This window comes from Solanum verrucosum, unplaced genomic scaffold (genome assembly GCF_900185275.1).
Source record: "Solanum verrucosum unplaced genomic scaffold, falcon-dt-bn FXZP01000261.1, whole genome shotgun sequence".
Taxonomy (NCBI): domain Eukaryota; kingdom Viridiplantae; phylum Streptophyta; class Magnoliopsida; order Solanales; family Solanaceae; genus Solanum; species Solanum verrucosum.
In genome coordinates, this window is record NW_026019969.1 from 11,739,220 (window position 1) to 11,761,919 (window position 22,700).

Sequence of the window (22,700 nt, forward strand, 5' to 3'; positions counted from 1 at the left end):
ATTAGATCTTGAAATAGATCTCATCAGAGTGTGACATTAAATATTGTTAGTTTCAAGCTGATGCCATTTTAGAAAAAGGAGTGACTTTACAACTTGTGAATTGTGATACATCCCTAGCAACTTTGAGCTCTGGGTTGTTTGCACAACCAGTGGTCCAGCTGCTTATGCTGGATTTTTCATCCAATATGCTTCAATGATTTTAGTGATTCTATGTACTAGATGGAACTTGAACTCATAATGTCACAATTGTAGTATTAATGTCGACTTTACCGTTTAATAGATTTCAAATCCTTCTAGCAAGTGACAGAGAAGTACTTCAAATGAGCATCCAAATGATATTTAAGTTTAGAAAATCTAAAATCAACTCAAGGTGTTCATATGAATCCTTTAATGATATTTCTCTCATCCTAATTGCACAAATAGGACCAAGAGTAAAGTAGTTCAATATATCATTACCATACCTATACATACATAATTGTACCTGTGTGCAATAAAGCATGAACTTCATATCATTAGATTTAAATGAAACCTATAGCAACTTTTCTTGATAAGTAGTAATTGTATGAAAACTACAGAAATTCTGCAACACGAAATCTAGGAAATGAGTCTTAAAGATTGTAAAAGTTTATGCCTATAGCAATTTTGTAACACCAAATCTAGGAAATCAATCTTACAATACACGATAATGAAATGTGTATGCCTTCGATTAGTGAAGGCAAACCATTCTGTATGTCACTAAAAGAAAAGGGAAGTTGGAGGAGGGGGAGGGGGAGGGGGAGGGGGAGGGGGCTTTAGGGGCGGTGCTTGTCTTCCTTTCTTATTCTCTACACATTAGCCACAGGAACCTCAAGACCGAGATTGGAAGGGCTTGAATTCCCGGAGAGATTTGATAAGGCCTTGAACAGATCCAGCAGCAGCAAGAAGTGAGATAATCAGGCACACAAAACTCAATATATTCAACCAAATCCAGGTAAATGAATTTTTAGGAATCTTGGCTTGTGCAATGTACATCTGAATAGGGAAATAGACAGTGAGTGGCCAAAATGAGGCTGCTCCCAGAAGACCAACGAAATCATTGAAGAATGGGAATAACATGGCTAATATGGTTGTGAATACCACATATGAAGTTCTCCACACCAGCCTGTAAAAATTGAAATTGAACAACCCCAAGGGTGAAAGGTTGATCATGTATTCTTTTGTTATGAATTTACTTTGTGGCCATTTCTGTTTGCTCCAACCCTCTACAAATCCAAATAGAGGTTGACAGAACACCTGCAAACATATTATCAAACTAAGTTTTGCCATTGGGATTTATAAAATTGATCTGTTATGGTGAAACACTAGATGTGTGCACCCAAGGTTATGACCTAGCAGCCAATGAAGTTGGATGAAGACTATGAGAGAACATTAGCCTAAGCCTTAGTAGATAGAGTTGCTCAGTGATTGTGCTTTGAGGTGAAAGGTGCCCATGGCCTAGTAGTCAATGAACCGGTTGAGAAACAAAAAGAAATTACTAGGAACTGACATCCAAAGGGTGTGGCCTAGTAGTCAATGAACCGGTTGAGAGTCATGAGGTCTCAGGTTCAAATTCCAAAAACACTAGGTGATTTACCAGCCTTGATGGACAGAATTGCTAGGTACTTGTTGCTAGTAGAAGGTGATAGGTATCTCGTGAAATTAGTCGACACCACGGTCATCAAAAAATAAAAATCTACTAGGGAACGTGTTTGCGATGTTTGATGTTACCTGGTAAGCTCCAACGAGATGAACCACAATGCATACATTAGCGAAATCAACAAGCCAGAAAGGTTCATAGAATCCAAATCCTGTTAGAAAGTTTCCAGGCGCTTTGTTTCCAAATGCAGCATACCCTAGAAGTCCACATAGAGTGTAAAATATTGTTGACACAGAGATACCAACCAATGCAGCTTTCTTCATGGACTTATTTTCTGGTGGATGGGATTTCAAAGTGTCCTGTTAAAGTTGAGTTGCCAAAAACATGTTAAGATTTTAAGTGGACTGGAAAAGTTTAACAAACTGAAAAAAGTAGTTAATAAAAGAAAGGTTGTTTTGCCTGAATTTCAATAAGAACAGTAGAGAAAGCATAGGCAAAGGCAATATCTCCAAGAGCAGAGAAGGTGTTCCACATCTTGTCTGTGCCTGATACATCTTTTCCAACTGATGTCCCTGTTAAGCTTGTGTTTGCACTTACTCCATCCTCTTTCCATATCAAATTACAAAACCATTAGGTAAAAGAAAAAAAAAGAAAAAGAGAAAACATGTGTGTATGGTATGATCGAAAACGTTTTCTTGAAAAATAAGTGATTTTTTTACTTATTTTCTTGTGTTTGCTACTAAGCAGAAAATATTGTCCTAATAGATTTCATTTATAATCTACACATAACTATGAGGGTGGAGATGAGACAACAAGTGTGTGGTGTCACTAGTGAAACTTATTTTCTTAGAGCCAAATTTTTTTAACAAAGAAAACATGAAGATCGAAAAATATTTTCCGCCGTAACAAACACACTAAAAAAGTAAAAAGAATATGGAAAATGGTAAAACTAACTTGCAATCTTGGCAATGGAGAGACCAAGTCCAATGAAAGAATAAGCAAATGACATAACAGCAGCAATGATGGAAAGGAATGAAAGCTTGTGAAAATTTGGGATTTGGCATAGAAGGATTTGCATAATCCCAAATAAAATTATGAAGGGATTGTTTGACTCATGACAATCAGCATCATGACCTTTCCTATGAAAGCAGTTGGATCTTTTAATTGCCCTGATAAATAAATAAAAATAAAGAATTAGAATTAAACACAAAACAGAAAAATATAATGCAAAAATTAACTACTTACACCATGCTGATGGATGTGGTGATTGCATATCCAATGGTAACACCAAAAAGGTTACTATATTGAGCTAATCCACAAAGCTGGACTTTCCTTCCTCCTGCATTCATACAAAATATTTTAATAGGTTAATCGCGCATTCAAAATTTTCACTAGGTTTCATTACAAAATGAAAATACAGTACCTAAAATTTGAAACTGAAACCTCAAGGTCGATTTTGAACCCTCTAAACCATCGATTCAACTCTAAGTCTTGTATTCCAATTAAGTGCATCTTTGGCTACGTTAATCGAAAAGAGAAAATGACAATAACTCATCTTCAGAACCACTATGGTGGTTAAAATATTACTCACTCAATTTCGTAACGTTATTTCTTTATTAATTCATTTAAAAAAGAATTAAATATTTTTTTATTTGGAAACAAGTGGTTTTAATTTTTAACACTTCATATTTTACCATTGATGAAAAATGTTTTTTAACCATGTAAATATTATGACACGTTTAAAAATATAAATTACAAAAAATTTATCCCCCACCCCCTTCCTTATTTTTTTATGTTGATTCAAATTTTATCACATAAATTGAAACCGGCAAAACTCACAAGTAGAAGAGAATTGAGGTGGCAAAATGTAGAGAGAAACATAAGGAAAGAAGATAAGTAAATCATTAATGAAATGTTCCAACAAAAACAAAAAAAAATTGGCTTTTATGTAAAGAATATTGAATAGTCATTAATGATTCACAAGTCACAACCAACAACCCCCTTCTGTTCTTTTCTTCTCCTGGGAAATTGACAATGGAACACACCTATATGTTCCATTCTTGAATTACCCTCCAAGGTGTGAACTGAATTACATCTATTCACACAAATCAGTGTAACCACAACAATATCCAGTGTGGTCCAACAAGCGGGGTATAAAAATGATAAGATATATACGTGACACTTCTTTTAGTTTTTTTTAAGTGATTGCTATATTTTACATTTATAAAAACGATTTAATTTTATTATACCCACTTAACTCTTAATGATATGACTTTATAAATCCACTTCATATAAAGAACACACCACTTATTTTATTGTTGGTAATAAGGGTAATTTAATTATATCTTGCTTACAAAAGTCTTTGTTTTATTTTTAAAAAAACTCATATTCTATAATTGATTAAATATCATCACACAAAATAAAATGAAAGCAATATAATTTATTTATTTTTCTCTTTAACACTTTAAATTACGTATTAGATTTTGTGCAAATATGACCACGTGACATTTTACCATTGACTACAATCAATTCAACTTGACCCACAAATATATTGTCAAACCGTTACAAATCTAACTTAAATAAGATCAAACCATTGATGTTTTAACTCAAAATAATCAATGAATATTTTACATGAATCACAACTAGTTCAACTCGAAAATGGATCTCAAGTTGGACAACAAAATATCCACATATAAGTTAAAACTTTTTACCTCGATAAATGTGCATCTCAAACTTAAATGTAACACATCAACACACACAAAAATTAAATACGTTCAAACATAAGATTTATAATGTGTTGGAAACGAAAACAACACAAACCATCCTAATTTGACTATATAAATATATATTTTTTTTATATTGTCAGTATATATGCATACCTAGATGGGCTCGAACAGCATCCATATAGGTGTAGCTACGAGAGCCATTGGGGGCGCGATAACAATCGGCAAGGAGGAGAGAAGTGAACCATGTTATGGCTGAGAAAGCAATGAGAGCAACTGGTCCTGCTATCCATCCCAATTGGGCTGTAGCCCATGCCAAAGATAACACTCCTGAACCTATCACTGCTGTTATGATATGGGCACTTGTAGTCAACACCGTTCCTACAAATTTAAACAATTAAAATTATAACAATGATGTCGGGATCAACTTCTATACATGCACCGTAATCCAATGCATGTTATAACCACTAACCACAAATACAGAATAATCGTAATATTGTTCAATACTATTTAGTCAGATGAGAAGAATTCACATAGTCAAGTTCCATTTAATCTCCTTTTTCTTTTCTATTTTTGGAGAAAATTAACCATGTGATGTCTGAATCAACTTGTAGATATGCAAATCAATTTAACGCTACTAATCAACAAGGTTTAGCCAGATGAGAAAGAATTCACATACCCTATACACATTTCTTTGTGTTTTTTTCTCTAATTTTTTCAAACAATCTTCACCTACACCCTTTTAGTTACATTTTTTCAAAAAAAATATCCTAATCCTTTTTTCCTCTTTTATGTGATTGAAGATTCCCCTTATAAGGGAAATTTTCATGAATGCAGGTAGAAAAAATAGATTTGCATGATATATATATAAAGAAAAATGACTTTAGAAATTCCAAGAATAGAGATCTAGTGATTGAAAAATATTTATTTAGTAAAAAAATTTTAAAAAAATTGTGTATTTATACAAACCAGTTCGTTTGGGGCGTCCATCATCATCAAACTTGGAAGAATCATCAATGGCTCCACCCATAGAGACATTAAAACTCCCCTCCATTATCTACTCTCTTTTAATGCTAAGTAGAAGAAAAATTGGACACATAAAGATAAGTGGACAAAGCCAATAGCTATGTATTTATAAAGAGTACTGGACTGACAACTCACACACTAAAAAGATTCTAAACCCTCGATCGGTCTTAATTTATATGATATAGTTTGGATTATTTTCAAAAGTCAAACATTTTATCTTTGACTATAAATTTTGGGCATTAAATCTCCAAAAAATCTAAAATAACATTTAAAAGTATTCTAAATCATAAAATTAGTAATTGAAAAGATGTATAAAATTTATAGTCAAATATAAATTTATTTGAATCTTGAAATTTGAAAGTTGACATGAATGGAGTAATAAACTATTACATTTTTTTAGTGATGTAATAAATTGGAATTATGACGTGAGTTTTTTTTTCTTTCCAGCTTTTCTATAAATCATGTTGTAAGTGGGACAGCTAACTCGATTAAATTCAATATATAATTCCAGTGTTTCAAAAAGAATGATTTCCTTTTCTTTTAGTCCGTTTCAAAAAGAATGATTTTTTTTTTGTAACATTTTAATTTCAGCTTTCCACGTGGCATGTTTAAGACACAAGATTAAAAGACAATTTTGTACATTTGACATAACTTTAATTTAGGACCACAAGATTCAAAAGTCTTCTTTATTTTCTTAAATTTCGTGTCACGTCAAACTACGTCACTCTTTTTAAAACGGAGGAAGTAATATTTTTGGACTGATATTTTATTTTTAAAAATTCTTCTTTTCGTATGTCAAATAGTCTAATGATGATTGATCAGGGGCTGATTTACGGTGATGTGTATATTTAAATGAGGAGATATATTTTATCTGTTTTTATCTGCATAATAAATTATTGTTAATACGTATAAGAAAAATCATAAATAAGTTGGAAATGTCTAGTAAAATATTTTATCATGTGTTAATTATATAATTGGAAGAGTTTGAGTATCTAACTTCTTTTGGAGGTTAAAAGTGTGTTATTTTTTTACAAAAGAGTTATTTTCGAAAAGTGAGGTGTTTGATCAATTTTTTGGGAAGTAGACTTTCATAAGCTAAAAAAATATTCTTTTAAAGCTTGATCAAACCGCGTATTGTTGTTCAAAAGTAACTTTTAAATTGATTAGTCAAATAAGTATTTTTTTGTAAAACACTTTTTAAAATAAATTGATTTTAAAAGTTTAATCAAATAAACCATAAATGAAATTTTAAGAAATTATTGATATATTCAGCTATTTTTAAAAGTGGTGTAAATATAGCCCTTAAAATATTGCTCTTCAAAAATCAAAATAATATATAGTATTTATTTATATATTATTTGACCTTATAAACAAAATATTTGACTGTGGTTTAGACTATTTATTCTGAAACAAGGACAACCGGTCAAAATTTAAAGATGATTAAGAACCATCCAAAATGCGGGTTAAGCACTAACCAAAGTTCTTGGTCTAAATTAAGATGCTTTGCCACTGTTTTAATTAACAAATCCAAGAATAGATCATTTACTCATGGATGCTACTCTATAATTTATTGTTATAAAACTTATTAGTACTAAGAATCTATAATTACTTGTGGCCTGTGGGGATTATATATATTATATAATCAGATTGTGTTAATTTATTTAAAGTAAGTAATTACACTATATGTGCAAAGGCAAAAATAAAATAATCTTTTCGTGCACTTTTACTTGTTCAACTTTTAACATATAAAAAAAAAGATAATTATCTTTTTTTATGTTTTACCCGTATCATTAATAACTTATTCTCCGAATCATTGTTCAAGACCTAATAGTCCCTCCGTTCACTTTTTATTTATATACTATTCCAACAAATAGATTTTTACTTTAGTTGTCATTTTTAATATATCAAAAAAAAAAATTACTATGTTTTTCATGTTTTAGTCTTAACATGAATTAGTTATTCCCATTTCAGTAATACTTATAAACACCAATTGATATAAGTATTATAATAAAATACTCATATCAATAATTATTTCTTAATGAGCATATAAAATTCAATATGAACAAGTAAAAATGAACTAAGAGAATACTAAACATTAATTTATATTATTTTGTTATGACTATAGTAGTACGATACAATCAATATCTATTGAATTTAAAAATGAGTCCGAACCTCTTATTTTGATTTCTCCGAGTGAGAGAATGTTTTTTAACATTATATATAACATCAAAAGTAGCTCATACCTCATTAATCGTTCGTAGTGGACTCCTTTTTCTTTTTATCCAATATTTCCTTCATGTTAGGGGTGTCTCCTTAAATGGTGCAAATAAGAGAATTGAAGTCAAAGCATATATACCTTAAAAAACAAGCAATATGTCTTAATTAGAATCATATCCACCGACAAATGTGCATCACTCTAAATTCAAACTTTATTTCATTTCAAACAAGGGAAAACAACAAAGAATCTCACTTTCTTTTTTCTAATTATCTTTTCTATATATGTTCTTTTATTTTATACATATTTGAAATATAAATAAAAGTGACATGAACATGTAGTTTTAATTTAGAATATTTCCAATTAGAAAAGAGCTGATTAATATATTCTTATGTACTAGTTATAACTTATAAATTCATTTTAAATGGTAATAATCTGATGTGAAAGAAAAATTAAAGGATAAGAAACAGCATAAAATCCTGCCATGCACTTTAAAGATCGTGTATTCCACCCTCGATCCCTCTTTTTTTCCCAAGGTCATGTACGGTCAAACCTTTTTATAATGGTGTTCTATATTCAGACATTTTTTGGTATTATTGATAAATATTATAGAGAAAATATAATATAATATAATTAACATAAAGAATCGATATTGAGAATTTGATAAATATAATGAACTATTGTTATAAAAAGGTCGGACCTAGTTATCTTGTTTCCATCTTATTTCGTTTGAGTTGATCAAGGACATGTCCCTTAGATAGCGCTGTACGTGTATTTGTTATTAACTGCTTTCGGCATAAACAGTTACTTATTTTAATTGTTTTGTGTAATGTTGAAAAGTACTTTTAACTTAACTTGTACAACACTCTCAAATGAAGCTTAAATTTAGAGTAATATTGGAAATTGCTTTTGGTTTAAAACTTAAAATCTCATTTCGGAAGGCAATTTGCTTATTATCAAATTTAATATAATGTTTTTTTCTTATGTTAATTGCATATAAATGAGTTCTCCTAAAGATCAAGAGAAATATTTATACATAATCATGTTCTCCTCATCTACCGCACATCCAAACAAACCCTTCATTAAAATCTTATTATTATTAATTATTATTATTATTAAAATTTAATTTTAACAGTTCCATCATTAAACTATTCAATTTCCGAAACCTCGTCATTAATATTATTTTTTGGTTGGGTTGCACCTTCAATAACCCATTCTTGTTTTGTATTTGTCCGACTCTACTATCTGAATCTGCCAATAACCTGATTTTAAATCAAATTTGGAAAATATAATGGCATCATAAACTCTATCAAAGGAAATTTTGGCAATTGTTAAAAGTGTTTTAAAGTTTCAAGGTGATCTTTATAACAAGAAGTTTTTGATAAAAACTTACTGCCAAGCAGCTAAATTTATGTTTAATAAAGATTGTAAGCATGAATGTTTCAAAACAGATGTTTGCAAGATTATTATTATTATTATTAGGAAAAATTATTAAAATACACGTCTTATGTTTCCCTTATTTCCAATATTCCCTTCTATTTCTAAAATTCCTTATTTCTTTAATGTATCCGAATCAGTATTTAATGTATCCGAGCTACATATTATGTGGACTGGTGATGATGGTTTGATTTTTATTATAGTTATATTAGTAGTAGTATAGTTTTGTCTTTATTTTACAAAAAAAAATAAAAAAATCCTATCTTTTTTCTGATTTAACAAGCTCCATTCTCTCCAATAACTTCTATTTAAGCCCATTGGCCCATCATAAAAGGATGCAACCTTCGGCCTTATAGCTCGAGTTAAGCCAGGTCAAAATGGGCTGTGGGCCTTGGACCCAATACTGATCCAATTCTTACAACTTACAAATTGGGAAAGTTGTTGCTTTTTTATTGGAAAATTTACCTAAATACACAATTTATTTTACCATATTCGATTAAAAAAATTCCAATAATTAGCGTATTGTCGTGATTACTTATAAATACAATAATTAGCTTTTGGCTGACAAATACTAAGACAGGGCACAGGTAACATTGAGAATTGTTGATAGATGCATCAATGGAGGACTGGATTTGGATGTCAATGTTTTCCGTAGAATCGACACTGATGGAGTCGGAACCAGCAAGGCCAGTTGGTGAATTGTGGGTAACAGCCTCGATGTTCCTCTGCTTTCTGTAGTTGACCAAAAATATATCTAAAACATAACATGGCAAGCAGTGCTAGTGTTTCCTGGACGTGATCAAAGTCCTTTGGGGCACCCCCTGTGCAAAATAAATAATACCAAGTAAATAAACGCGCTCTGGATTGGTGCTCCATATTAATAGTGTTTAAATTTTGTGAAGTAAAGTTGACATCCTAGTTACACATCACAGTCCACAGACCTAACAAGCTTCGACCTTGGGGCCTTAACCCAATTATTGTGTTAGGAAATTTTTTGTTTCCGAATAAAATCAGAGCAGCCATCATTGGACATTGCAGTTCCTCAACTTGTTGTTATCTCCATGAGCTACTTTCCAGTCTAGCAGGAATAATACTATGGGATCTCATTGTCCAGACAGTTAGTTAACTTGCAGGTTGCATTCCACTCCATGCACGACCATCATCATCATCTGTTCTAAGGTTGCGATTATTTTGTAAGTATGATATGCCTGTCCATACTCCTCGAATAAGTAAGATACTAGCAAAAATTACACTCCCAAGGGTGCAAAATACCTGCAAACCATAAACACCATAGTAAGGGAATATTAACTGCAAAGAGGAGTCATCCAGGCTAAGGGAAAAAAGATGAGATGGGGCACACTCATTTCATACTAATTGCTAAACAGACTCAATTAACAGAGAGAACTGTATAATTGATCAATCAACAAAGACAGGGACATACACTGCAGAAAATGTTGAAGTGAAAACTGAGTAGTAACAACAAATAGGTCTAAGCAGGCTTACAATTGAAAATTTTCTCATGCTGCCGAGGAAAAAATGAAGTAACACCAATTTCGTAGAAGGAATCTTTCTTATGGGTTTAAAACATTCCTCAGATGATAGACACAATAATTAGCCCAAGATATTATGTTATAATAAGCAATCAACAATTTGAGTCTTCTAGACCGTAGTATGATGCTATTGGCAGTACAAACAAGTTAATCTTTTTTTCATAATCTGTCTGCTTGTACAAAACCGTATACTCCCTCCATCCCAATTTGTGTGAAGGTATTTGACTGGGCATGAAGTTTAAGAAAAAGGGAGTTTTGAAACTTGTGGTCTAAAGCAATCATGAGAAATTTCTTTGACAGTAAATTATTTCATTAAGGATAAAACGTGAAGTTTAAAATCAAATTGTTACTAAAAGTATATAGAAAGATGTCATTCTTTTTGGGACATACGAAAAGGAAAGAGTATCACATAAATTGGGATGGAGGAAGTATGTATAATGCAGCGAGCACAAGACTCATTCAACTTGAAAGAGTAAAAAAGCTGAATCAATCAAAAGTTAGAAGAGCTCAATGCATTAATTGAAGTCTGACATGTCCACCGAACGTGTCTCGAAAACGGACAGATTAGAATAGAAAGTACATTACGTAGTAATGTACCACATATCACCTTATCACAGAAAATAAGTGAAAGACTTACCTCAAGAACTGCTTTTGATAGCCACAAAAATGTCAAAATTATAACTCCGTTGACAGAAAATGACACCTACATCCAGTAAAACTCATGTTACTAACTTAAAAACCAGCCAATGTGGAAAGCACATGTGCAACTCTAGATAGTCATACAAAGGGGAAATACTCATTGGGAAATCAGAATAGAAAATGAAGCTTGAGGTTAACTCTCTCAAACATTGCAGAATTGGAATATAAAAACAAAAATCCATGAATAAGAAGCTAATAAATTCTTCAGTTCAAATTGAGAGACTAATAAATTCTTGAGCTGAGAATGAAAAGAAAAATGAAAAATTGCATGGTGAGCTTGCATAACGAATTATTGAATAAGGAATGTATAACTCCTCGCACAGTGACTGTCTGACTGGGGGAGTAAATGTTGCAGGATATGTTAGCTAACATGTTGGAGTGCTCATTCCGCTTCATCCATTTTCATCAAGAGAAGTTCAAAGTTCTCTATTATAGTCTTCTTTTTCATCGTGAAGCAATATTCCCTCAATTTCTTTCTCGTCAATTCTAATCTACTGAGAGCTAATCAGCTTGTCTTCAATGGAGAGGGAAATATGGCTAACTATGTGATACACGGAACAAAAGCAGGTGGTCTACTTGCTATTGAGTTAATACTTAGATAATATATAGAAACATGGATCTAAATAAATGAGAACCAAAACTACAACAGAGAAAGCATTAAAAAACCAAAAGAATAATAATGGTATCGGTCTCCAACAATAATCAGGACAACTTCCTTATATTATCAAAACTACAATTATATTAGCTAAACTTCCTTAGAGAGCAGGCATTCACACTTTGAGCATTGATCAGGCTAACAAGAAGAGTTAACATTGTAATTCTGACTTAGTAAAAGGAGGCTTTTTCATGTTAGTTACAGTTGATCATAAGAATCTTGGGTTTTACTCCAAATTGATCCACAATGGCACTCTGTGTGATGTGAATTCCAATCAGAATCGCTGAGATCTTACATCTTTTGAGTCATTAAGATCATAACCATTTGCTGCCATTTTTAATGATATACCTTTAAAGATGCATTAGTCTTCACAGGCTAACTTACTAGGGTATTAGGTGTAACATTTGTTAGCATGATTGCTGTTTTGTCGTTGATGTTATGATGTTATCAAGGTTTATAATGAGAGGAAAATGAAATCCTATCCATAGTGGAGAGGAAGGTGCTCAAGGTACTTTGAAACTAAAGAGAAATCAATCAGTAGGATAAGGCACATTGTCTAGATTGCTTCTTTTTGGTGTAAGAACAAAGCTATAGAATAATGCTGAAAAACTTATATATATTGAAGCACATTACAGAACTGATAAGGGATGCTACTGTGTTTTTTTTGTGAGCATCAGTCAGGACAACCTTAGCTTTTCAAGCAAAGAGGAGGTAATTCTAGTCGTTCTAAAGGCAATTTTACCAGGACAATGAAAAGCATTACATCCAAGAAAGAAAATTAAAAAATCCTATAATCTCAGTGTAGGTGGACTAAAAAGAAAGTAACTTTGATTACAAGTTAGCGGATCAAATCACCCTTCACCAGGGGAAAAGACAGGCTCAGAGATACTTTAAACACCTAACATGATTACTGAAGTAGGTAATCATCTTGCTACTATGTCTTTGTTTTCCTTTATTATTTCCCCTCCCAATGTCAAAGGTCCAAACAAGCACACCTAATCCATTAGTTTTCCTTCTTTGCAACAAAACAAGGTTCATACCGTTTGGATTTGCTAAAAGAAATATGATATATCTCAACAGTACGAACTTAAATGTCTATAGTCGACCCTGAATAATTTTAAGCCAGAAACATAGTTGATTGATTGATATATAAATGAGCTCAATTTCAATATCAGAGTTATTATTCTAAACTCGTTGAAAGAATTAATAAAAACACTTGATTTTGCTAAACTAAACCGCTATATAATGAGATTTAAGCAAAAGAATACCAATTGACTAGAAATTGAATCAGGCAAAACGGAGCGAACAGCTTTCCTAGCTTTTCGAGAAAGCTTCTTGAAAACGTTCTGTACAAATTTAACGAGTAGATCCAAACTTCGATCTTCCTCTTCTTCGTCTTCATCATCTTCATCTTCATCATGATCTCCGGTCACTATGTTGCCTGAGCCTCGATGACGGCTCCAATTTCGGGAATCGCCGATCAAATCATCACCTCCCTAAGAAAATCAAATTCCAAATCCGAAATAAGCATTAATAACATTAATTTAAATTTAAAAAACTTACTGGATAGCAAGGAAGGAATATTCACCTGAGAAAAATTGGAAATGCGTCTGGAAGCTTGAAGGCGAAAAGTAGAGATGGGACGGAATTTGAAATGAAGATGATTGAATTGGGGAAGAGGGTTTATGGAGTTGGAGTGGTAAATTTTGTAGAGGGTAAAGTGAAGAGATTTAGTGGTGGACTCCATCAAAATGAGTAGCAGACTAGCAGTTCAATGGTTGAGCATCTAAAAGAACACAATATCACTCAGCTGCCACCTTTTTCCTTCTTTTTTTTCCTCTTTCTATTTTCATTTTTAATGATCGCATTAGCAAATTCAGTAAAAGATGTTATACGCTTCAAGAAAATAAGAAGGGAAAATTGTATATAATAGCGAACTATTAATTTAAATTAAATGCTATAAATATAGTTTGATTTAATTGTACCCCATAGCAAACTATTGTCATTTAACCTCTCTCCTGGTGAATCTCGCTCGCCACTCTCGTTCTCTCCCTCGCCTCTCTCGTTTTTTATACAAACGCAAGTGTATAAAGTGTGTTTGTGTTTGTAAAAAGCGAAAGAAAATTGTATATATACATATATTTTCGCTCCCCTCTCTCAAATCTCGCTCGCCACTTTCCCAGATCTCGCTCTCTCACTCGCCTCTCTCACTTTATACAAAAACTGCAAATTGTATAAAATGCGTTTGTGTTTGTATAAAGCGAGAGAAAATTGTATATATACATATATTTTCGTTCCCCTCTCTCCCCTCTCCTAGATCTCGCTCGCCACTCTCCCAGATTTCGCTCTCTCACTTCCCTCTCTCACTTTATACAAAAACGCAAATGTATAAAATGCGTGAAAATTGTGTATATACATATATTTTCGTTCTTCTCTCTCCCCTCTCCCAGATCTCACTCGCCACTCTCCCAGATGTCACTCGCCACTCTCCCAGATCTCGCTCGCTCGCTCACTCGCCTCTCTCACTTTATACAATTGATATTTTTGTATATGTATACCAAAACAGATTATACAACTGCTTTCTTTTGTATATGTATAGCGAAATATACATATTTATGTTTGCTATGGAGCGCAATTATGCAAAGTTTGCAATAGCATACGAATATGAATTTTGTGTTTGCTATATGTGAAAGTTGCTCAAATAAGAAATATGTGGGTTGGTAACGGGTCATTATCCAATCGGTCCAATTTTTACTAAGTTTTAATAGCTTTATTTGTTATTTTATAAGCTTTTAGTACCTAATGAATTTTTTTTTTCTTTTATTATAACTATATGTAACATATAAAACAAAAAGGAAGGTTTGTAATAATATTTTGACAAGATTTCTCAAAAATCAATTTGAGTTACATATCAACCCAATTTTTAATGAATTGGGTGAGATGAATTGAGCTAACAAATGAGTGGGTCAATAACCAATCCAAACCTAAATGAATTGGATCGAATTGGGCTTGATTTTGCCACCCCTAACTACATATAATGTTACGGAGAAGAATAAAGGAGGAGGATATCACTACCTCTCCCGCGAAAAAAGGTGTGACAATATTAGGATTCCTATTCATGTAAAAATAAATTAAAATATATTTAGTTAATAGTTTGGTTATGAAATATATGAACAAAAATATCTTTGGTTAATAGTTTGGTTTTAAAATATCTTTATAATAAATAGTTTGGTCCAAAAGTACTTTAATGTTAATTAATTATTCAAAAATTGTCCTTTTTTTTTTTTATATATATACAATCGTTAATCGTTATTTATGTGAAAATTAATGATGAGATTGTTATGATCTTATATAAAATAACCTAAAAAGTATATGAAATTATTATATTTTAACCGCTAAAATAAAATTAAGAAAATAAGATTATTTACAAATAAAAATTGAGTTCTTTAATAATAATATTTTATTAGCGATGAAATATATTTTTTTTTTAAAAGGAAAAAGATACTAATATATTTACTAGGAGAAGTATATTTTTGACCCAATAAATATTTTTAGATCATACTATTAACAGAGCTGTTTCTGAGCAAATTATGTATTTTTGCTTAATTCACATTTATTATTAAGGTTGGAAAAGGAAATAATTTGATTAGGCAGTTATAATTTTTGTCGGAATCCGAATAGGATTAGGTCATGAATTACCGCACAAATATTGGTTTCCGAATGTTAATTGTGGATGCATTATCATAAATACAGGCCAAAACACAATTACTATTGTATTTCAGTTTCAGCAGCAATGGAGCACACAACTCTTGATGTTAACAGAGAAGGTTTAATGTGCGTAGCTTTTCAGGACAAGTGGAGCTTTTTTCTTGATAATTTTTCTCATCAATGTTTTATTTGGAGCCAGAAATACCACATCAAAATTCAACTTCCTCCAATTCCTGACTTCAAATACTTTGTTAAGACGAAACTATTGAAGTGTATTCTCATTCCCTCTATTACTCATAATACTCAAAGCTTACACACCCATCACAAAAAAAGAAGAAACAAAAATCCGCGATTGAATGGTTACCTCTGCACTGTTTTTGTATTTTTGAAAAGAGAGTTATGTTTTCTAGTTTGTCGCCCTCCTTTGTACGCCCAATGGGAAGCTATAGAATTCAGCAGGAATTGGACGTCTGGATTGTGTGATGCTGTTGAATTCCTCAACGGCAAGTGTATATACACTATATGTATGAATGGTAAACTAGGTATCATAGAAGATGGACCGAAGATAACCATGACTGCTCCGTATTTGTTGTCCACAGTACCTACCGATAAAATTGCTATGTATAAGAGGAGACAATTGGTTTCTTACCAGAACCAATTGCTTCTGGTTCAACAAAAATTGGGCTCACCTTCTGTCATTGAGGTGTGGAATGTGGACTTGACCACCAAACAATTCAGCAGAATGTTCGATTTGAATGGGATATATATCTTTTTAAGCAGAGGATATTCCTCTGCAATATACGCGCCTGATCAAGGAAACTGTGTCTATTTTACTGAGGATGATCATGATCACTGCATAAGTAAAAGGGAAGAATTACATGCCTTCGATTTTAAGGATCAAAGTATATTCGTGTCTCCCCAGGAGAACATTTGTATCCATAACGCTTATAATTCAGTTCCTTCATTGATGTAAGCATCGAATCAATTCCTGTTTTTTTCTTTCAATTGTTGCTGGTTTGGTTTAATTGATTTCTGATAATTTGTCATTTTCAATTCAGGCCGGGGATATTCAAAACACAACAGAATGCTGGAGACGACGATTTGAAAGATAAGTCAGATGAATTAACTCAGGTTAATTGGCGCAACACTAAGGAGCAAATAGTTCAGCCCAATAATAATAACATCTGTGACCTACTTCCTTTGGACCTTCAAATGGAAATTTCCCGATACTTACTTATTCAAGACGCGCACTCTTATATGAATTTTCGTAGTGTATCTAAATTATGGAAATCACTTGCTCCACGCATGTGCTGGAAGGTTGATGTGAATAGTACTCATTCTTCTGGATCGTCCCTTCAAGATTGTGTTTGGCTTCTAAGTATAAACCAAGAAGATGGTTTGTGCACCGTGTATAATCCATTTACTAACTTGACTTGTTTTATGAACAACAATGAGTTAGCAGGATGTGAAATCCGTTATTCAAAAGATGGAGTACTTCTTGTTTCTAGAGGTCCAAGATCACTCTTCTTCATCGAGCCTTTCAGCAAACGAATAATACAACTTCCAGATCGAACTGAAGATTACTGTTGTGACACTTTGTCATTCTCAGCTTCACCATTTGATTCACCAAACTGGATAATCATTGGAATAGTCAGTTTGGACAAATATCGCGTTAGGATTTCATATTTGAGAGCAGGAGATGACATTTGGACTAGTATGATAATGAACAATGAGGGAATACCTTTTCTACTTTCATGTTCTAGTCCTGTCTACTCGGGTCATGAATTTTTTGTCATAGGCCAGAATGGCAATGTAGGTGTATTTGGTTTCCTCCTTGGCGTGCACGCCAACTGGCAGATCAAACAGATTGCTCATCTATACAAACCCTGCCTTCCTTCTGTTGTTTGCCGTAACTTCTTGGTCAAGTGTGATGAGCAAAATTTACTCTACTCAGTGATTGTTGGCGGCCAGACACGAGAGCATGTTCGTGTTTATCAACTCAATGTTGTGCAAAATACGGTTAAGTTAATAAAAGAGTTCAAAACATGGCTTATTTTCATCAGTGAAGCCTCATCTTTTTTCATGCATAGCACAAAATTAGCAGGATTCGACGATGCACTTCTTTTTCCCAAATTCAACAGTAATGGTGATTACATTCACTACTCTTTCAAGGATGGTAGATTTAAAGCAGGGAAAGAGAAGTGCGACAATATTTGTAGCAGGAAAGAACTTTTAGGACGTGTATGGATTCATAATAAATATTTATTTCCTCATGCTTTGTACGAAAATTGATCTCTATATACACAGTAGAAAGGGTAAATTTTTCATAGGGATGTATATACTTCTTTTTGTTGGCTTCAACAGAATTTACTTTATTATGTTGAATAAAAGTATGGTTTCGATTTTTCAATGCATCTTCTCTCCGGATATTCACTTATAAAAATATAAATATGATTATAAAAATCAAAGCTATAAAACAATAACAGTAACATGTTTAGTTAGAATCTTGAAATCTATATTTTGGGGAAAAATAGAAAAGTTATTTTCAATTAGACCTCGAGAAGAAGTGTAAAATTCATATCCTGCCACTTGTCCTCTTTTCTTTTGCCTTCAGTATATCCGAATGTTGATGTGACTGAGCTCAAATTTATTTGGACTTGTAGGAATTATATCAAGCACAATATATAATCCAATCTCACTACACCACAAAATTTTCTGCATCTTATTATTATCCAAAAATATCACTGTGGGGTTCCAATTTTTCAATTTCATTGTCACTTTCTGTAGAACACAGTGCACCTGTACTTGTTCTCCAACTTTCTAGATGTCTCTCTTTCACGTTCCACTCGAAATCTGCTCTTCCTTAAATGGATTCCACAATGTTTTTCAATTTCCAAGAACTCAATTTCAGTTCAGAGCATTTTTCATCACACCCACATGGCAACTCTTTCTGCTACTTCATCTTCTTCTTCTTCTTGGTCCCTCAAAAACAGGAGGCCCCATTACCTACCTCCTATTTCTTCAATTTCCAAGAACCCAATTTGCCGAAATACCCTCTTCTCGTTTTCCTCGTACAACCCAAAAAGATTGAATCTTTATGTTCCTTACAAAAAAAGATTGAATTTTTATGTTAAAGCTGCCGAAGAAGATGAACCCTCATCTTCTTCTTCTGTGGCTGTAGCTTCAGAAGAAAATGATTCTCCAAAGAATGATGCTCATATTCAAGAGGGTGAGAGTGGTGCTCAGCATGAGACTGAGTCTGAGAGGATAGAGAGGGAGAAACAGCAAGAAATGGATTGGAAAACAGATGAGGAATTCAAGAAGTTTATGGGGAATCCCTCAATTGAGGCTGCTATAAAACTTGAGAAAAAGAGAGCTGATAGGAAGCTGAAAGAGCTTGATAGTGAAACCACTAGCAACCCACTAGTGGGCTTCTTTAAAAATTTGGTTCGTGTTAGTTTGTCCAAAGAGAAAGAGAGGTTGGAAAAAGCAGAGGAAGCTTTTGTAGCTCTTGATCTTAATAAGGTAATTTTCTGTTTAAATGGTGTAGTCCATTCGTTTCTTCGGACCTTATACGTAGAGGCGAATCCAAATTTTAAAGTCAGTTTGTTCAGAGTTGGTGCGGCCTAATTTTTAAAAAACACTTTTTGCATGTGTTAAGCAGTTGTTGTTGTTGTTGTATAAAATCAGTCTAATAACTACAACAACATATCCTGTGTAGTCCCATAAGTCATAAGTGGGGTCCCAAGTGAGGCCTGGGTAGGGTAGGATGTTGGCAGACCTTACCCTAGAGGTAGAAAAGTTGTTTCCGATAGCCTAGGTTCAAATATAATATGAGTCTAAGATGAACTTAAATGGAGCTGCTTATTCAGTGAGGGCTAATTGTGCTTGTATACATGGTTAGGCTGTTATGTTGTACTTGTTAATAGCTACTTGATTATCTTAGAGATCTATTCTCTGTATCTTGATGTTTGTATAAATTTTCTTTGGCAGCTAAGGAATTGCTTTGGCTTTGATACGTTCTTCACGACTGATGTGAGGAGATTTGGAGATGGGGGCATTTTCATTGGGAACTTGAGGAGGCCTATTGATGAAGTAATACCCAAATTGGAGAAGAAGTTATCAGAGGCTGCTGGACGGGAGGTCGTCTTGTGGTTTATGGAGGAAAAGACAAATGATATTGTAAAGCAGGTATGCTTTAAATGTTTAAAAGATAATTATGACTGTTTCATTATGCACTATTAGCTTAAGGTTTCTGTGAATGGACTACACTATGATTAGTTGAGGATGTTTGTTACTTGGTTTAAGGAAGTTGTGAAGTTATCAGCTACGGAACGCCAAATTCACTTTAGTGCTTTTGATTTTTTACATGTTGTATTGATTTCGGAGAATTCATCTACTTTAGGAAGGAGGATACTGATGTAGGTGAAGAGCTCAACCTAATGGAGTCCAGAAAAATGAAAAAGAAATGGTGTAGTTGATATGTTAGAAGAATAATTCTCTGTAATGAACCTCCTAATTAATTCCATTCATTACAGTATATATTCTTTGATAGTCGCATGAGATTCATTTATTTGTGTGGGCAAAAATCCTAACTCGTGTCATTTCAGATGATTTTAGTGAATATTCCATTTGGTTGCCTGTGTAAATGACAAATATTGTCGATGTTCTTTTTTCGTTCTCAGGCTTGTGTGGTACAACCCAAGTCAGAGATGGATCTTGAATTTGAATCAACCAAATTAAGTACTCCTTGGGGATACATCAGTGCTGTATCTTTGGCCGTAACAACTTTTGGCACTATAGCTTTGACCAGTGGTTTCTTCCTTAAGCCTGATGCTACGATTGATGATTACTTGGCCAACGTTGTACCCCTTTTTGGTGGCTTCTTGACCATTTTGGGAGTTTCAGAGGTATGCATTGTATTTCTCCATTAAATCGTGTGAGTTGATGGCTAAATCTCATGAAAACTTTAAATCAAATCTCAAGTTTGCTTTTTGTTAATATCATAGGTTTGTAATATTTGGTTTCTTAGAAATTCTTTTTGCCATGTAAATGATTTTTTCTACTAAAGTCTCATTTCAGCTATTGGTACAACATAAGGATCAACATAACTTTTGACCTTTAGATAACACTCAAGCATGAAGTAAGTGTAAGTTATGCGGTGTGTGTCGTACTATTGGATTGACATGATGTGTTGCGAGTAAATTCAGAATTTTTATAATATAGATATTTATATGCTGAATATGAGAAACTGGTTTATTACAAAAATGGCTGATTAGTGATTACACAGATCTAATATTGATGCAACTTACCACTTGGTTTATTTGTAGCTATTTGTGGTCGCATCTTTATATTTCCGAGCTTGTAGCCTTTACAACTTCATACTATGATGTAATTGATTTATATCATGATGAGCAAGTCTGTGTTTTGCTTAATAATTACTATGTTTCTTGATGCATGGCAGGTAACCACAAGAGTAACTGCTGCGCGCTATGGTGTCAAACTTAGTCCATCTTTTCTTGTTCCATCCAATTGGACTGGGTGCCTGGGTGTTATGAATAACTACGAGTCCCTGCTACCAAATAAAAAGGCTCTATTTGATATTCCAGTTGCTCGTACAGCAAGTGCATACTTGACATCGCTAATACTTGCAGTTGCTGCTTTTGTGGCTGATGGAAGCTTTAATGGAGGCGACAATGCATTGTAAGTGATTAATATTGCCTTGCCTTAAAATGGTGCATTGCACTAGAGTAATTTTGTATCCCATAGACACTTACATATGGAATGCAAATTTTGGTTACTTACATTGCTTAACGAGCAAATTCGATATGCCATTATGAGAAACTTTTAAGTATATCGTACTTGTCTCCTTCCTGCCTAACCTCTTCAACGTGGATTTTATTAATTTGATTGTCCTGTTTCTTCTGCAGTCTTTTCTATATTACTTCTGCTTATTGTCCTCTATTCTTTTTTCAGGTACATAAGACCTCAGTTCTTTTATAACAATCCGTTGTTCTCCTTCATTCAATACGTTATTGGACCATATACTGATGATCTTGGGAATGTGCTACCTTATGCTGTTGAAGGTGTGGGAGTTCCTGTTGATCCCCTTGCTTTTGCTGGACTTTTAGGTGAGTTTCTCAAAAAAAAAAAAAAAAAATTTTTGTGCCGACTTCTTTCAGCAAGTTATTGTGTGATCTGAAAGCATTTGATTACATTTATAGTGTTGAGAATGAATTGGCACCACAACATCTGCTCACTTCATTGTGGTCATGGCTTCTTTTGCAGGTATGGTTGTTACATCTTTAAACCTGTTACCATGTGGAAGACTAGAAGGTGGGCGCATTGCACAAGCTATGTTTGGCAGGAGCACAGCTACATTGCTATCTTTCGCGACTTCCCTATTGCTAGGAATAGGTGGTCTAAGTGGAAGCGTGCTATGTCTGGCATGGGGACTGTTTGCAACCTTCTTCCGCGGAGGTGAGGAAGTCCCAGCACAAGATGAGATCACCCCACTTGGAAATGAGAGATTTGCTTGGGGTTGTGTACTCTTCTTGATGTGTTTCCTAACACTTTTCCCTAACCTTGGTGGCACATTCTCTAGTTCATTTTTTGGTGATCCATACTTCCGCGGTACTCTGTAATTTGTAGTGTTGACTTATACCAAATGTATTATAAAGTTCTATTTTTTTGTTTGTTAAGATCAGGTGTTCTCTCTTTACTATATATTGAATGTATAGATGCATTTTCTCTTTTTTCTTAATTTATACCATCGATCAAATAAAGTCACGGCCATCCAAAAAAGAGAAGTCGAAACAATAAAGTTGGATATTCTTGCTTCTTTCAAAATTTCCAACTACTTCTAATTAATTAAGTATTATTAATCCGTTTCGAGAAGGATTAATAACCTATTGGTACTCCTAAATTAATCGCTACAGATTTTCATTCACGTAATACTTTGATAGCTAGAAAAGAATAACTTGGCTAGGCGTGGCAAACATGTTTGTACCAAATTTGGACGGATCAAAATGATTTAAATTAAATTAAGTAAAAATTCAATGTGTCTCGAATC

The 22,700-nt window shown here is 33.2% G+C and overlaps 3 protein-coding genes across 3 annotated transcripts; 1 reads left to right on the forward strand and 2 right to left on the reverse strand.

Moving 5' to 3' along the window:
* Positions 1–592: 592 nt before the first annotated feature.
* LOC125816505 (amino acid permease 6-like) lies at positions 593–5,430 on the reverse strand. The gene is made up of 7 exons (XM_049496116.1): positions 5,308–5,430; positions 4,495–4,719; positions 2,861–2,954; positions 2,570–2,784; positions 2,075–2,220; positions 1,747–1,974; positions 593–1,272 (listed from the first exon to the last, which is right to left on the reverse strand). Exons 1-7 carry the CDS (start codon positions 5,390–5,392, stop codon positions 847–849), a joined length of 1,419 nt encoding a protein of 472 aa, XP_049352073.1. The 5' UTR covers positions 5,393–5,430; the 3' UTR covers positions 593–846.
* Positions 5,431–10,055: 4,625 nt separating this feature from the next.
* LOC125816508 (protein SHORT HYPOCOTYL IN WHITE LIGHT 1) lies at positions 10,056–13,757 on the reverse strand. Its single transcript, XM_049496120.1, has 4 exons — positions 13,509–13,757; positions 13,189–13,416; positions 11,204–11,269; positions 10,056–10,288 (listed from the first exon to the last, which is right to left on the reverse strand). The coding sequence occupies exons 1-4, from the start codon at positions 13,665–13,667 to the stop codon at positions 10,139–10,141; spliced, it is 603 nt and encodes a 200-aa protein (XP_049352077.1). The 5' UTR covers positions 13,668–13,757; the 3' UTR covers positions 10,056–10,138.
* A 4,630-nt stretch (positions 13,758–18,387) lies between these two features.
* Positions 18,388–22,326, forward strand: LOC125816502 (probable zinc metallopeptidase EGY3, chloroplastic). Its single transcript, XM_049496114.1, has 6 exons — positions 18,388–19,153; positions 19,622–19,819; positions 20,314–20,538; positions 21,093–21,331; positions 21,605–21,759; positions 21,917–22,326. Exons 1-6 carry the CDS (start codon positions 18,566–18,568, stop codon positions 22,270–22,272), a joined length of 1,761 nt encoding a protein of 586 aa, XP_049352071.1. The 5' UTR covers positions 18,388–18,565; the 3' UTR covers positions 22,273–22,326.
* The last annotated feature ends 374 nt before the right edge of the window (positions 22,327–22,700 follow it).